The 13212-nt window shown below is 49.4% G+C and overlaps 1 protein-coding gene across 3 annotated transcripts in view; it reads left to right on the forward strand.

Annotated features, from left to right (window-relative positions):
• RBBP8 (RB binding protein 8, endonuclease) overlaps positions 1-13212 on the forward strand; it is a 2310314-nt gene that overhangs the window by 1417266 nt on the left and 879836 nt on the right. For all 3 annotated transcript variants that reach the window (XM_069620894.1, XM_069620893.1, XM_069620895.1), the window contains exon 10: positions 6425-6555. In XM_069620894.1, the coding sequence (XP_069476995.1) occupies positions 6425-6555 (131 nt within the window). The remainder of the gene's footprint in view (positions 1-6424; positions 6556-13212) is intronic.

The following is a 13212-nucleotide window of genomic DNA, read 5'->3' on the forward strand; positions in this document are numbered from 1 at the left end:
GAGGGCTTCTTTGCAGAAGCCTGCCAAAAGTGGAACAAAGGCTCGACTCGGGTTCAGGGTTACTGAAGTGAACCCAGATGCCATTTTGGCGGCGAGTTCTGGCAAAAAATCCCAACCGGTGAATTAATATTAAATAAATAAACCGGCGGTATCTTTAACATTGCACCAAAAAGTGGTGCAGTAAAATCAATGGGAAATCCCATTGGGAAATATTCCGGTGGAATATTTCCGTGGTATCCACTGCCACCAGCCAGAAACTCGGCGAGGGGGGACGGGACAGTACCCCCTCGACAAACAGACCCAGGGGCAATCTAGTTGCCCCTACCAGTACTTCCACAGTATGATGGTTTGTACTGGTTCTGTTCACAATTTAAGACTAGTAAAGTCAATGGTGACTTTACTTGCCCAGGGAGACAGTAGTCAGTCCCAGGGTATGGAGTCTATGTTTGGGGGCCTCTATGACACCCCTGTGTTACTGCACTGAGGGTGCTGGGTAACACACATACAAAAACCAATGATAGCCTATAGGGAAAAATACCCCAAAGCCCATAAGCACATTACAAGTCACAGGAATACACTCAAATCATTTCCAAGAGTGAGGGTGAAAGAGTGCCACTCTTGGCAGGAGAAGAAAATAAACCCCAAAAATCCAGCAAAGCCGCTGGGGGACTCGCTAGGTTAGGAAATTCAGCCTAAACAGAGAATTCTCCCTAACAGAATTTGATCCGACATTCTCAGCGAGAGCTGCCGAGACCAGAAACCGGGCGGGAGTACCACGCTGAGGACACTCGATCCTGCCGGCTGGGAAATGCATCAGGGCCCTGGAATGGGCAGAGTCTGTGCGACTGCCTAGAGAACCCGAGCGGGCCTGCCCACTTCGTATCCAGCCACGTGCTGAGACCAGGCGATCGATCTAGAGGGCCCCTATTATTCAATATTACTCACCCGCTGGGTCCCGCAATGACCATTCCGACCGTTGCTGCCTTGAGGCGCCCGGCCCTTTCTCCGGCGGATCTACATCCTGAAGACTGGATGGGTAATCTTGCTGCAGCGGCACTGGGGCCGGGGAAGAAGACGACGGCCCACCCTTGGTCCCACGGCGGCTGGCTCCCTCCGACTTGCTTGGAGCTGGGCACGCGACCCAATAAGGTGACATCCTGCGCCGTGACACATGCAGTGAACCTGCGCCCCACGCTGTTACACCCAGCCGGTGGTCTACGGAGGGGGTCACCCCTGAGACATGGCATATTTGGACACCTCTACTGCTGGGCTCGTAACACAAGACTGCAACGCCGGACCAGGGCACGATCTCTGAAGGCACTTTGGGCTGCCATAACTCAAAGGTGTGGCAGTGACAGAGGTTTCAACAACTGTTAGCCTTACACACGGATGACAGTGTTGAGAGGGTGTTTTACCTCAGAACATGCCGCTGGATCCAACGATAGCACTGTCATGGGTGCTTGAGGCTGCAGATTTAACAAATCGCACAAGGTATCGCAAGGAGACTGCTAGACACCTGCTGAAGGAGCGTGGGAGAACACAATACGGCTGAATCACCCGATATGAAACAGACGAGCCGTTTTAACACTTGCCTGTACTGCAGCGGTTACATAGCTAGATATCCCTTGTGCCCTGGACTGCATGGTAGAATTCAACCTGGTTTATTCTACGCATCACGCTCCATTCATCTGGTGGGCAGGGCCCTGCACGAGGCTTGGGGCAACTGAGATAACTGTCGGTTATCAAGTTTCAGGATCGCACCAAAGCGCTAGCCCATTCAGCTGCACCGGAACAGACCAGCTGGGTGTATTTACCACTACTATGGTCACAGTATACACACGCGATACGGCTGCAACAATACCCAACTGGGTGCGTGCCGAGACAGAACAATATAGCTCATAAACCCATTATTTTGGCTACGTGAGAGACCACAACCCATTCAGTCATTCTGACGCCTCACGGTCATGGAGCTATGTACACGTTGATGGAACTGAGCTATTTACCCGCGGCCCCCTGGACTATCATTGTTCGTTATGCAAACCGCACGTTATACGACCTGAACTTGGGGTGTACTGGAATATCCGGTTAGCAGGAGGCGACGGGGGTCGGGGGCAAGTGAGCCATCCCTCTGACACCAGGCGCTAGCATTTCTTCAGTCTGTCTACCCATGCAGCCACAGGGGGAGCGGAGCACGGAGAAGGTTTCCATGTGCATGTGATTATACTAAATAAACATAACGCAGCAGGCGCAATGTATGCTATAAGATCAACCTAGGAAGGGCAATAGCAGCAATACAAACTCATTGTTGAGATATGTGAGAGATCACAACCCATCCTAAAAATGTGTTGACGCACAGACAAGTGGTTCAACAATCATCCAAGAAACAAAGATGCTTGCCTGTGTTTTAGGGAATAAGCCCATTGCTAATGTGAGTATCCCACGCAAGATATCTCGAATACCTGTCGATTACCACTTTTGGCCCGGGTCCTCGACTGAAATCGCACAGTATCATTCGACCCTCTATATACGACTCTCCTACGGACCTCCCTGGCTATGAACTAGAACAGCTCAGTAGACTAAGCTCCATCTCAGTGCTTTACCAACCACTAATGAAAGCACCGGGGCTTCACGGAAGTTAGCTGTGTGGTGTTTTCCACTGGAACATAATAGACATCGATAACAACTTGCTCTATTAGTGTGAGCCCCAGTGTGCGGGCCACGCGTGAAGCAAATTGGCGCCAGTGCTTTGATTACTTGGCGATGCCCAGGTTAGCCAGTTCGGAGACGAAGAAGACTGGACCTATGGACTCCTTTACGTGCAGCCAAGCTTCGGGCACGATGCCCCCACCACTAACCGAACCCCCGGTAATCACTTCCGAGAATGCCAGATATGAACAGCTCCTAACCATGGTACAAAGTGGATTTGTCTCTCAGTGTGAAATTAGATGATATTGTTGCCACCATCGGCTTGTTAAAAACCTGTATGGAGAAGGAAAGTGCACGTGTTACTGAGGCTGAATTGAGGATTAGTAACAACGAAGACTCCATCGGCCAAAACACTCGTGAGATCACACTGTTGAAAAGTGAGATGGGCAAAATACAAGGGACGTGTGATGATTTGGAATCCCGTTCCCGCCCAAACAACATTTGCATTGTGGGAATGGCGGAATCCTTCTGCAAGGGCCCTATGGAGACACATGTGGAAGCATTACTGAAATCCTTGTTTGGTGAAAACGCCTTCTCAGAACATTTCCTAGTTGAAAGAGCCCACCGTACACTGGCGCTGATGCCCAAGCCCGGGGTCCCACCCCTTACTATAATCGGCAGGCTATTAAACTACAGAGATAGACACAGCTCTCTGCTTGGTGAGGGAAATGGGCCCCCTCCTTATATGAAAGCAGCAATATTCACATCTACCCAGACTTTGCGAAAATGCTACGATCAGGTCAAAAAGCAGCTCCGCCTACGACAGGTCCTGTATGCGTTGATCTTCCTGGCGAAACTACACATAAAGCATGGAGGTCGTTCTCATTTTTTTTTAACACCCTAGGGAAGCTATGAACTACATAGGAGCCTCGATTCCATTTCTGCTGCAAGAACTGAGAAATGACCAAAACAGGCCCCCGTGCCCCGCAGGAGATCGGAGAGATCCAGTTGAATGACCATGTCGACTCCCAATATCCTTTGTTATAATTGTATCAGTCAAGGAAGGGGGTGATAATCGCTTGATTTACTGTCCGGTTGAGTGATAGCCTATCGTGGCAGTTGTGAGCAGCGATATCCGCTCCCCCGGAAGGTTCCAGAAGTTGTTGTTCAATGGGGTTCATGATCAGGTTGGGTGCGGGTGGGGGGTGGAGGGGACTGTACGAGACGTTCTGAGCTCTGCACTAGGCGGAGCAATGTTGGGGAATGACGTTTCATCCACAGTACTATGCTGGGACATGATGGGTATGACCCGTGGACTGTTGGGACTGTTATGGTTACAAAATCAGAGAGTTACACCGCTACAAGATCTATGCTATCGGCTGAATGGTGCCTCGGCACCCGATCCAATACCTCTATGAAATGGCACACACAACACATTGTCATAAGGGGATACATATTAAACTACTCTCCTGGAAAGTACGAGGGCTCAATAACCCTATTAAGGCCAGAAAGGTTGCGGCATATATCGCGAGACATAACCCCAAAGTGCTGCTGCTTCAAGAAACACATGCACTTCAAAAGATGGTTTCCAGTTTTCTGCCACAATGGGGACCCCTAAAATATAGGACTGAATAAGCAGCCCAATCCAGGGGTGTCCTTACACTCATACACCCTTCAGTGGGCTTTTGGTACCTGGACAGCATAATGGATTCCCAGGGCAGATATGTACTAGTGTGGGGGGAGATTTCTGGTCGGGCCGTGTTCCTAGTGAATACATGTGGACCCAATATAGATGACCCTGAGTTCTACCGCACGATCCTAGGCATGTTAGACGCAAAAGATGACGCACTGATATTGTGGGGTGGTGATTTCAATACAATCCTAGATACATCGCTCGACCGATCCTCTACAACTCCCCGGGGTCCCATGAAAGCCACGTCCACCATAAGACATATGATGTCTCAGGTATTGCTCATAGATGTCTGGCGCACACTCCATCCACTTGGGAAACAGTATACATAATACTCATCAGTACATGTCTCGGAATCACGCATAGATTATTGGCTTGTGAGCTCGTCCTTGGCAGGTTTGGTTGTTGACTGCAACATATATCGGTTCCATGTGTTAAAATCATTGCAAAAATGGGTGTGAACACAAAATATTGCGGCAAAAAGGCTGTCCTTTTGCCGCCGCAATCCATGTAAAGGATGCTGGAGACACTGCTGCAACCCCCGCTCCCCTTAAATGGTGTAATGGGGTACACCTGTAACAGGTCAAACCACAGCATTTTTGCCGCGATTTTTTTGTGCAGGTGACATTTTTGCAGCAATTTTATCACTGCATACCCATATATCCACGTGCCCTCTTAGACCATTCACCGATATCCTTTACCCTGGCCCTACAGGACGACACCTCACATACTATGCGATGGAGGATGCCCCTGGCCATACTCAAGATCCCCACATATGCGAGGCACTCCACACAGAAATAGAGGAATTCTGTGAAATAAATGAAGGATTGGTTGACACATACTCCACACTGTGGGAGACATTTAAGGTTATAGGTAAGTCCACGGGTCTACTAGCCGCTGTCAGGAGGGAATTGGGAACAGCTGAAACCGGACTGGCAGGGCTAGAGGCAGAATACAGCGCCACACATAGCAGAGAGATCCTTTCCTGAAGGACTGTGTGGACGCAATGGGGAAAGGGCCGCAAAGGAGATTCCACTTTTATCGCATGAAAGCCGCGTTTGCAGCTAAATGGTCAACTTCCCCCATAGAGCCCCCTGCACACGAATGTACAAGGGCTAACAGCAACGGATGGGCGGAGGAAGGGGGTGCCTGTTCTGTGTACTCTGGTCCAAGCACATTCACCTTCCCACAATACCATGAAGGAGAGCTGGGAGCAGGACCTGGGGTAAGCGACAAAAAATGGCTCAGATGTTCTTAACTCACCAAATCCGTTTCCCTGAATTCGGATTTGAGGCTAATCCAGTTTAAAATTCTCAACCAGATACACTATTCTCCTGCCACGCTGGCTAAATTTGTCGAGAACTACGCAGGGAAATGCCTGAAATGTGATGATACTAACGTGAATGCATATCATATGTATTGGGATTGGCCCCTGGTGGCAAAACATTGGGATGAGGTGGCAGAGATCCTTGAGGAGATCACTTCCCTGCCCTAAATCCCCCCCACAACCCCCCACTAAAATTCCTGTTTGGGGATATAGGTAAAGCTCTGGAAACTACTAGACAACTATTTAATATTGCATGTATTGTTGCTAAACGCTGCATATTGGCATATTGAAGTGCTGGAAGTCAATTAATGTGCCCCGGAAGGAAGATTTCCTTAGAGAACTTACTATGGTAAATGAGTGCAAAAAATCAATTTTTCTTGACTGAGTCTACAACGTGCCGCCCTAAAGATATCTGGGCCCCTTTTAGATGCTACCTCTGTAATATGTTGTGGGATAATGACTGTACCCCCCCCCCCCCCCCCCACACTACTCCGTGAAAAGTGAAACAATGTTTGTTGTGCTTTCATTCTCAGCTCGTTGTAATGATGGAATTAGGATACTGATGCCATGTTGATTTGTTCCGCTGTAACTCTTTAAAATAAAGTTTTAAAAGTGGGTATAATTGTACATGAACGCCCTGCTTGGCATGAATGGTGTGAGAAACCGGGTCAGTATTTCCTATCTTTTTAAGGTATCTATCATTCAACAATGCAAACCATAGATTATGTTTTCTCTTTTTTTCACACATACACACAATGTAGGATTCTGAGAGTGTCCTGTCTCCTCGTAGTAGCAGCCCTGCTGTAACGCAGGTTCCAGAAACTCATTTGGATGAAGATTGCAGAGTACAGCTTGACCAGGAGTCCTTAAGAAGCAATGACAGCGAACTTGGGTAGGCTCCACCATTCAGCTTTTGTCTTCACAACTGAACCATTTTGATTAACTACATCCACCAAAAGATGGTCTGCTTCCTACTCTCTTCTGGTCTGACTGCAAATCTTCCACAGGAGCCTGACACTGTCTTTGCACTATATGAAAGTATCAAAAAGTCTTAAAATAAAAAGGGGCCATGCAGAAAAGAAAGATACTGACATACTGCTGATCTATCAGAACCATTTTATTTTAAACTAGATTCAAATTGTACAATTTCATTTCAGTTCCAATCTTGACTTCAACTACATAATTATTATTAGTACATTTTAATTAAAGCAGACCATTAATTTTCCCCTCAAAGATGTTTCGTGATAAGGTAGTTATTCTTATGTCCCGTCCCCTTTCCTCCATACTGCATGGGCGTCCCTTCCAAGGGACGGGAGACAGAACCTTTTTCACCAAAAAAAACCTTTCCCTTTAAGTTTAGAGGCGCATGGGGGTGTGGCCCAGGGAGCATGCGTGGCCCCGACTCCGCCCTCCGGCGGCACACCTCAGTCCCCTTTTCTGTGTCGACGGGAACGGGCCGAATTCACAAGTGCTGCCGGGTTTGGCTTCGGCCATGTAATTCCACACGCCAATACTTCTTCTCTTTGTCTTTTTTTTGTCTTTTTGTCATTCAGGTACTCTGTCCTCAGGCGTCACGCTCCTCTCTGGCGCATGTCGACTACCACAGGGTTCAGCAGGTGTCCATCCTACAACAGGGCCTTCCCAACCTTAGACCCCCATGCCCTCTGCCTACGTTGTCTTGGCCTAGACCACGGTTGGCAAGCTTGTACAGCATGTGGCTCGCTGTCATCGAAATCGCTGAAGAACAGACTAGCCAGGTGGAGGGAGCTCTTCCAGAAGTCGCCTCCAGAGGACCTCCAGAACTTCGTGAAACAACGAGCCAGGCCCAAGGTAGGGCCGCAATTTTCCATCGCACCCCGCAAAGGAGATTTCGAAGGGATTGTGTCCTCCGTCGTATTCCTCATCTTAGATATCTCCTTCCAGCTCTGCTGGCCTCGGAAAATGTTTTCTCTAGAGGGCGCTGCGCGTCGACGTCCTCCGAGTCGATGTCCCTCGACAGCCGCCGTATCGACATCGACGTCATCCTGCCTATAAAGGCCACCCGCAGCGTCCGTTGCTCAGTTCCGTTTTTCCGCGCTTACTCAGTGCCTCGGAATACCGTTGCTCAGTTCTTGTCAGATTAAACCTATTTACCTCGAGTTATTCGATCCGTACTCGATGGCTTCCTCGTCAGAACCGACAAATCCTCGATCCGGCTTCAAAAAATGCCGAGATTGTGGAAAAAAGATGTCGCTGACTGACCCTCACAGAGTTTGTCTGTGGTGTTTGGGAGCTGAACACCATTGTTCGGAGTGCGAGGACTGTATGTCCATGACAGCTAAGGCCCTGAAGGAGCGTAGGGGGAAGCTGGAGAAAGGTAAGACTTTTAAAGCTTCTTCTTCGTCGACGAAGTCGAGAAATTCGTCTCCTCGTCACCATTCGCGCTCCAGGTCTCGGAGTGGGTCCCATCACTCCTCGAGATCGAAGCACTCGAAGAGGAGACGTCGAAGATCCCCTTCTCCGTCTTCCTCTGTATCGCCAAAAAGAATCCCTTGCCCCACGAAACATAGTTCCCGGGCTGAATGGGAGGAATTCCGCAAAAATATGATGAGCGTCTTCGAGAAAGCGGCCTCGACCCCCTCGAAGACTGCCGAGAGCGATGCTCTGGTCGAAAGACCCGAAGGTCAAAAACGCCGCGAGTCGCAGTACCCGGCGAAGGAAACCTCTCGAGTGCGTCTCGAACCCTCGAGTAGGACTATGACCTCCAAACCTTCCTCGAAGGTTCCGTCGACGAGGGTTCCGTCGACGCCGAGGTCGGTGTCTTCGACGCCGTTGTCGAACGGACCTTCGACACACGGGTCTGTCGACTCGACGCCAGCTTCGACACCGGCGTCGACGCCAAGAAAAGTCACGGTCACGACACACCCAGTGACTATCCCCAGGTCCTCGATGACGATGGCTTCGAGATTGTCGAGTAGAATCCCAATTCGGTCGAGGTCATCGAGGCCTCCGCCTTTGTTTTCGACGCCACGCTCGAAGCCTTCGGCGTCGACGACATCAACGTTTTCGAGGCCGATAATGACAAGTTCGGCACCCTCTGCCTTGGAAATGGGATTTACACCCTTTGAGTTCAGAACAATTGAGAACTATGTCCTCAATTTTGGAAGAGGGTGAATTGTCTGAACAGGAAGACACATTTGAGTTGCAGGGACCTGTAACCCCAATTAGAGAGGAATTTTCCTCTGAAGAACGCAGGTTAAAGGATCTTCATGATTCCTTACATGAGGCAAGTGGGTTAGACACTTCCCCTGAGGTGGAGTTTGCTAGGCCAGACCCAGGGGAGCATGCTGAAACCCCCTATAGAGCCTTAATGGCCAGGATCACAGAGTTTATGGGGTGATCTGCACCTTCACAATCTTTCCAACAAGATGACCTCACGGATATTCTTGATAAAGGCCCACAGGAGGATCCTGTGGTGCCTTTCCATAAAGCTCTTCAGAGGAAGATTATGACGAACTGGGAAACCCCAGATGTCGTCCCGGCAGTAAATAAAAAACTGTCTACAAAATACAGGGTATCCTCTACAGACCCGGAGATTTTGTCAAAACACCCATCCCCAGAGAGTCTGGTGGTACAGGCAGCATCTTCTACCGATGTCAAGACGGCTTATCCTACCGTCCCACAGGACAGGGACGATAAAAAATATGATGCTATGGCAAAGAAAGTTTTTTCGGCATGTAGCATGGCGTTAAAATCTGTGAATGCTACTTGCACCCCTGCTAGATTCAGCCATACACTTTGGGAGTGTGCTTCTACAGCGGCTGACTGCATCCCGGAGGGAGAAGAAAGGGAGGCGTTCCTGAATATCATACAGGACGGTAAAGACGCTATGTGCGAATCCCTCCAGACGGGCATTGATTCGGCTGACAGTATCAGCAGAGCAATGGCGGCAAGTACAACAACCAGGAGATTTGCTTGGTTGAGAAAGTCTGGTTTTGCCCCAGATGTGCAAGCCAGGCTCTTGAACATGCCATCCGATGGCTCTTCTTTGTTTGGGAAAAAGGCGGATGACAGTTTAGAAAAACTGCAAACTTCAAAAGCAGCAGCAAAATCCCTAGGCGCTGCAATCCGTCAGACACCTTTTCGTCCCACAGGAACCTCTGCGAGAGGCAAGTCCTTTCGCTTCTACTCCGCATTCGGAAGAGGTAGAGGACGACCGACTCAAAGGGGACAAAGAAGAACTACCCGAGGTGGACGGGGTAGATATTCAAAGGCCGCAGCAACAGCAGGTGCCTCTTTACCATCGGCATCTGCATCAGCCGCCCCAAAACCACTCTGAGGACTTCCCTCACAGGACACCTGTAGGAGGCAGGTTGACTCAACATCTGGCGGAATGGCAGGCTATCACGTCAGATGCTTGGGCATTGGAAACAGTTGCCCAAGGTTACTGCCTGCCTCTCCTACGCATACCTCAGAGTCATCCACCGGGGATCTGCTCTCAGAAAGCTCCAGATCCGCTCCTCTTGCAGGAAATTTTGGACCTGCTAGAGAAAGGTGCCATAGAACCGGTACCTGTAGCGGAGAGGAACAAGGGCTGGTACTCCCCTTACTTTCTCATTCCAAAGAAAGACGGAGGACTGAGACCCATCCTGGACTTGCGAGAATTGAACAAATTCCTCAGAAAAGACAAATTCAAGATGGTCACTCTTTCTCAGATCCTCCAGGCCCTTCAGTTCCAGGACTGGTTGGTATCTCTGGACCTTCAGGACGCTTATTTCCATGTGCCTATCCATCTCAAACACAGGAAATACCTGAGGTTCGCAATTGGCAACTCTCACTATCAATTTCGAGTGCTGCCATTTGGGCTGACATCCGCCCCGAGGGTCTTCACCAAGTTAATGTCGGTAGTGGCGGCAAGTCTAAGGAGGGAAGGGATTCATGTCTACCCCTACCTGGACGATTGGTTGATCAGGGCTGTCTCTTCGGAACAAGCTCAGATCCAACTAAATCACGTGTGCCACTCCCTTCACAGACTGGGCTTCTCCCTCAATTTAAAGAGGTCACAAATGATACCATCGCAGAGACTCCAGTTCATAGGAGCGATCCTGGACACTTCCCTGGGAAAAGTCTCGCCACCAGAGGTGAGGGCTCAAGATATTCTACAGATGGTTACCAAGTTTCAAAATGCCCAACGTCTCCCAGCCTTCGACTTTTTGAGGTTGCTAGGCCTCATGCCATCCTGCATTTTCCTAGTGCCAGAGGCTCGCCTGAGAATGAGATCCCTCCAGTGGGCACTGAGGACTCAGTGGTCACAATTCTCAGGGAGAATGACAGATCTTCTTCAGGTTCCCGACAGGGTGGCTCGAGACCTTCAGTGGTGGGCCTATCAGGAGAACATTCTGAAAGGAGAACATTTTTGGCAACCCTGGCTGGAGATAACAGTAGTCACGGATGCCTCACTCACGGGGTGGGGAGCCCACGCCAACGACTTGACCATCAGCGGTCGTTGGTCTCCATCGGAGTCCAGACTACATATCAGCCTGTTAGAGCTGAGAGCCATCAGACTTGCGCTGAAGGCGTTCCTGCCAGCTGTACAAGGGAAAAACGTCCTGATAATGACGGACAACACAGTGGCCATGCATTACCTCAACAAAAGGAGGCGTAGGATCACTACCCCTGTGCAGAGAGGCGATGCAGCTCTGGTTTTGGGCAATCCAAGAAGGAATCTCTCTATCGGCAGTTCACCTAGCCGGAGAGAAGAACTTGACAGCGGACGCTCTGAGCAGGCAGAGCACAGTCTCCCACGAGTGGGAACTAGCTCAGGAAGTCCTTCAAGAGATGTTCGCCCTTTGGGGAACCCCTCAGGTGGATCTGTTCGCCACCAGCGTCAACAGGAAATGCGATCTGTTCTGCTCAAGGGAATTTCCTCCGAGAGGAGCTCTGGAAGACGCGTTCATAGTGGACTGGGAGTTTCCGCTTCTGTGCGCGTTCCCACCGGTCCCTGTCATTCCTCAAATGATCAGGAGGTTGAGAAGATTCCGGAGAACCATGATCCTAATTGCCCCGGATTGGGCCAGGAGAACGTGGTACCCGGACCTTCTAGACTTGTCCATCTGCCCTCCAATTCGACTTCCACTCAGAGAGAACCTACTCTCACAGAAGGGAGGTCAGGTTCTCCATCCAGACATCAAAACCCTCAACCTTCACGCTTGGCTTCTGAAAGGTTGAGGTACAAGGATTGGGACCTCCCTGATGATGATATGGAGGTGTTGCTTTCGGCAAGGAGGCCAGCGACAAAGTCTTTATACCGCTGCCGTTGGAACAGATTTTGCAACTGGTGTAGAGAACAGAATATCGACCCTTTTTCATGTGGTACACCAATGGTTTTGTCCTTCCTTCTATATTTGGTGAATTCAGGCCTTCAAGTTGCCACCATTAAGGGCTATCTCGCAGCGCTATCCATCTTTAAGCGCACTGCGGAAGAACCATCCTATTTCAAATTACCCTTGGTAATACAGTTTCTAAAGGGGTTAACCAATGTTTATCCCCCAAGACCATTCCAAGTTCCCCTATGGGATTTAAACTTAGTACTAACTTTCCTGATGGGCATACCTTTCGAACCACTCCATTTTTGTTCGTTAAGATTCCTTACCCTCAAAACTGTTTTATTAATAGCATTTACATCTGCTAGAAGGGTGAGCGAATTACAAGCTCTTTCTTGTAAACCCCCTCACACAATATTTCACAAAGACAAAGTTGTCCTGCAAGTGAAGCCTAATTTCCTCCCAAAGGTGGTTTCTGAATTCCATATCACTCAGAAGATTACCCTACCATCTTTCTATCGTCCTCACCCGGGGAAAGAGGAAGAGAGGTTACACAGGCTAGACCCTAGAAGGGCTTTAAGTTTTTACATCAGTAGACTAGCCAGGATAAGACAGGCAGACCAGCTGTTTGTAGGTTACGCAGGTCACAAGCTGGGGTTACCAATAACTAAGCAGACCATTTCCAGATGGATCATTCTAGCCATTCTGGAATGTTATAAACTGGCAGGGAAAGAGCCCCCTCAAAACCTTAGGGCTCATTCGAACAGAGGTATTGCAGCTTCATCGGCCCTCAAAAGAGGCGTGCCGGTTAAAGACATCTGTGCGGCCGCTACATGGTCGTCTGTCTATACCTTTACACGTTTTTACAATTTGGATTCCTCCTCCAGTCAAGAGACTAGGTTTGGAAGGGCTGTACTGCATTCTATTCATCAATAGAAGACAGCGTGAAGTCAGTACTCCCTCCTCCAATAATAGAATACTGCTATGGGAGCCTATCTAAGATGAGGAATACGTCGGAGGACACAATCCCTTCGAAGAACAAGTTACTTCTTACCTTGTAACGTTCTTTCGACGGGATGTTCCTCCGACGTATTCCTCATCGGCCCTCGCATCCATCCCCGCAGTTCTACTTCCCGTGTTGTTGCAGCTTACGCTCCTTCAGGGTGATTAGTCTAGTCCAGAAAGTATTATTGTGGGCTACAAAACGGAACTGAGCAACGGACGCTGCGCGCGGCCTTTATAGGCAG

The sequence above is a fragment of the Ambystoma mexicanum genome, chromosome 5q, assembly GCF_040938575.1.
Source record: "Ambystoma mexicanum isolate Mex_15411 chromosome 5q, UKY_AmexF1_1, whole genome shotgun sequence".
Taxonomy (NCBI): domain Eukaryota; kingdom Metazoa; phylum Chordata; class Amphibia; order Caudata; family Ambystomatidae; genus Ambystoma; species Ambystoma mexicanum.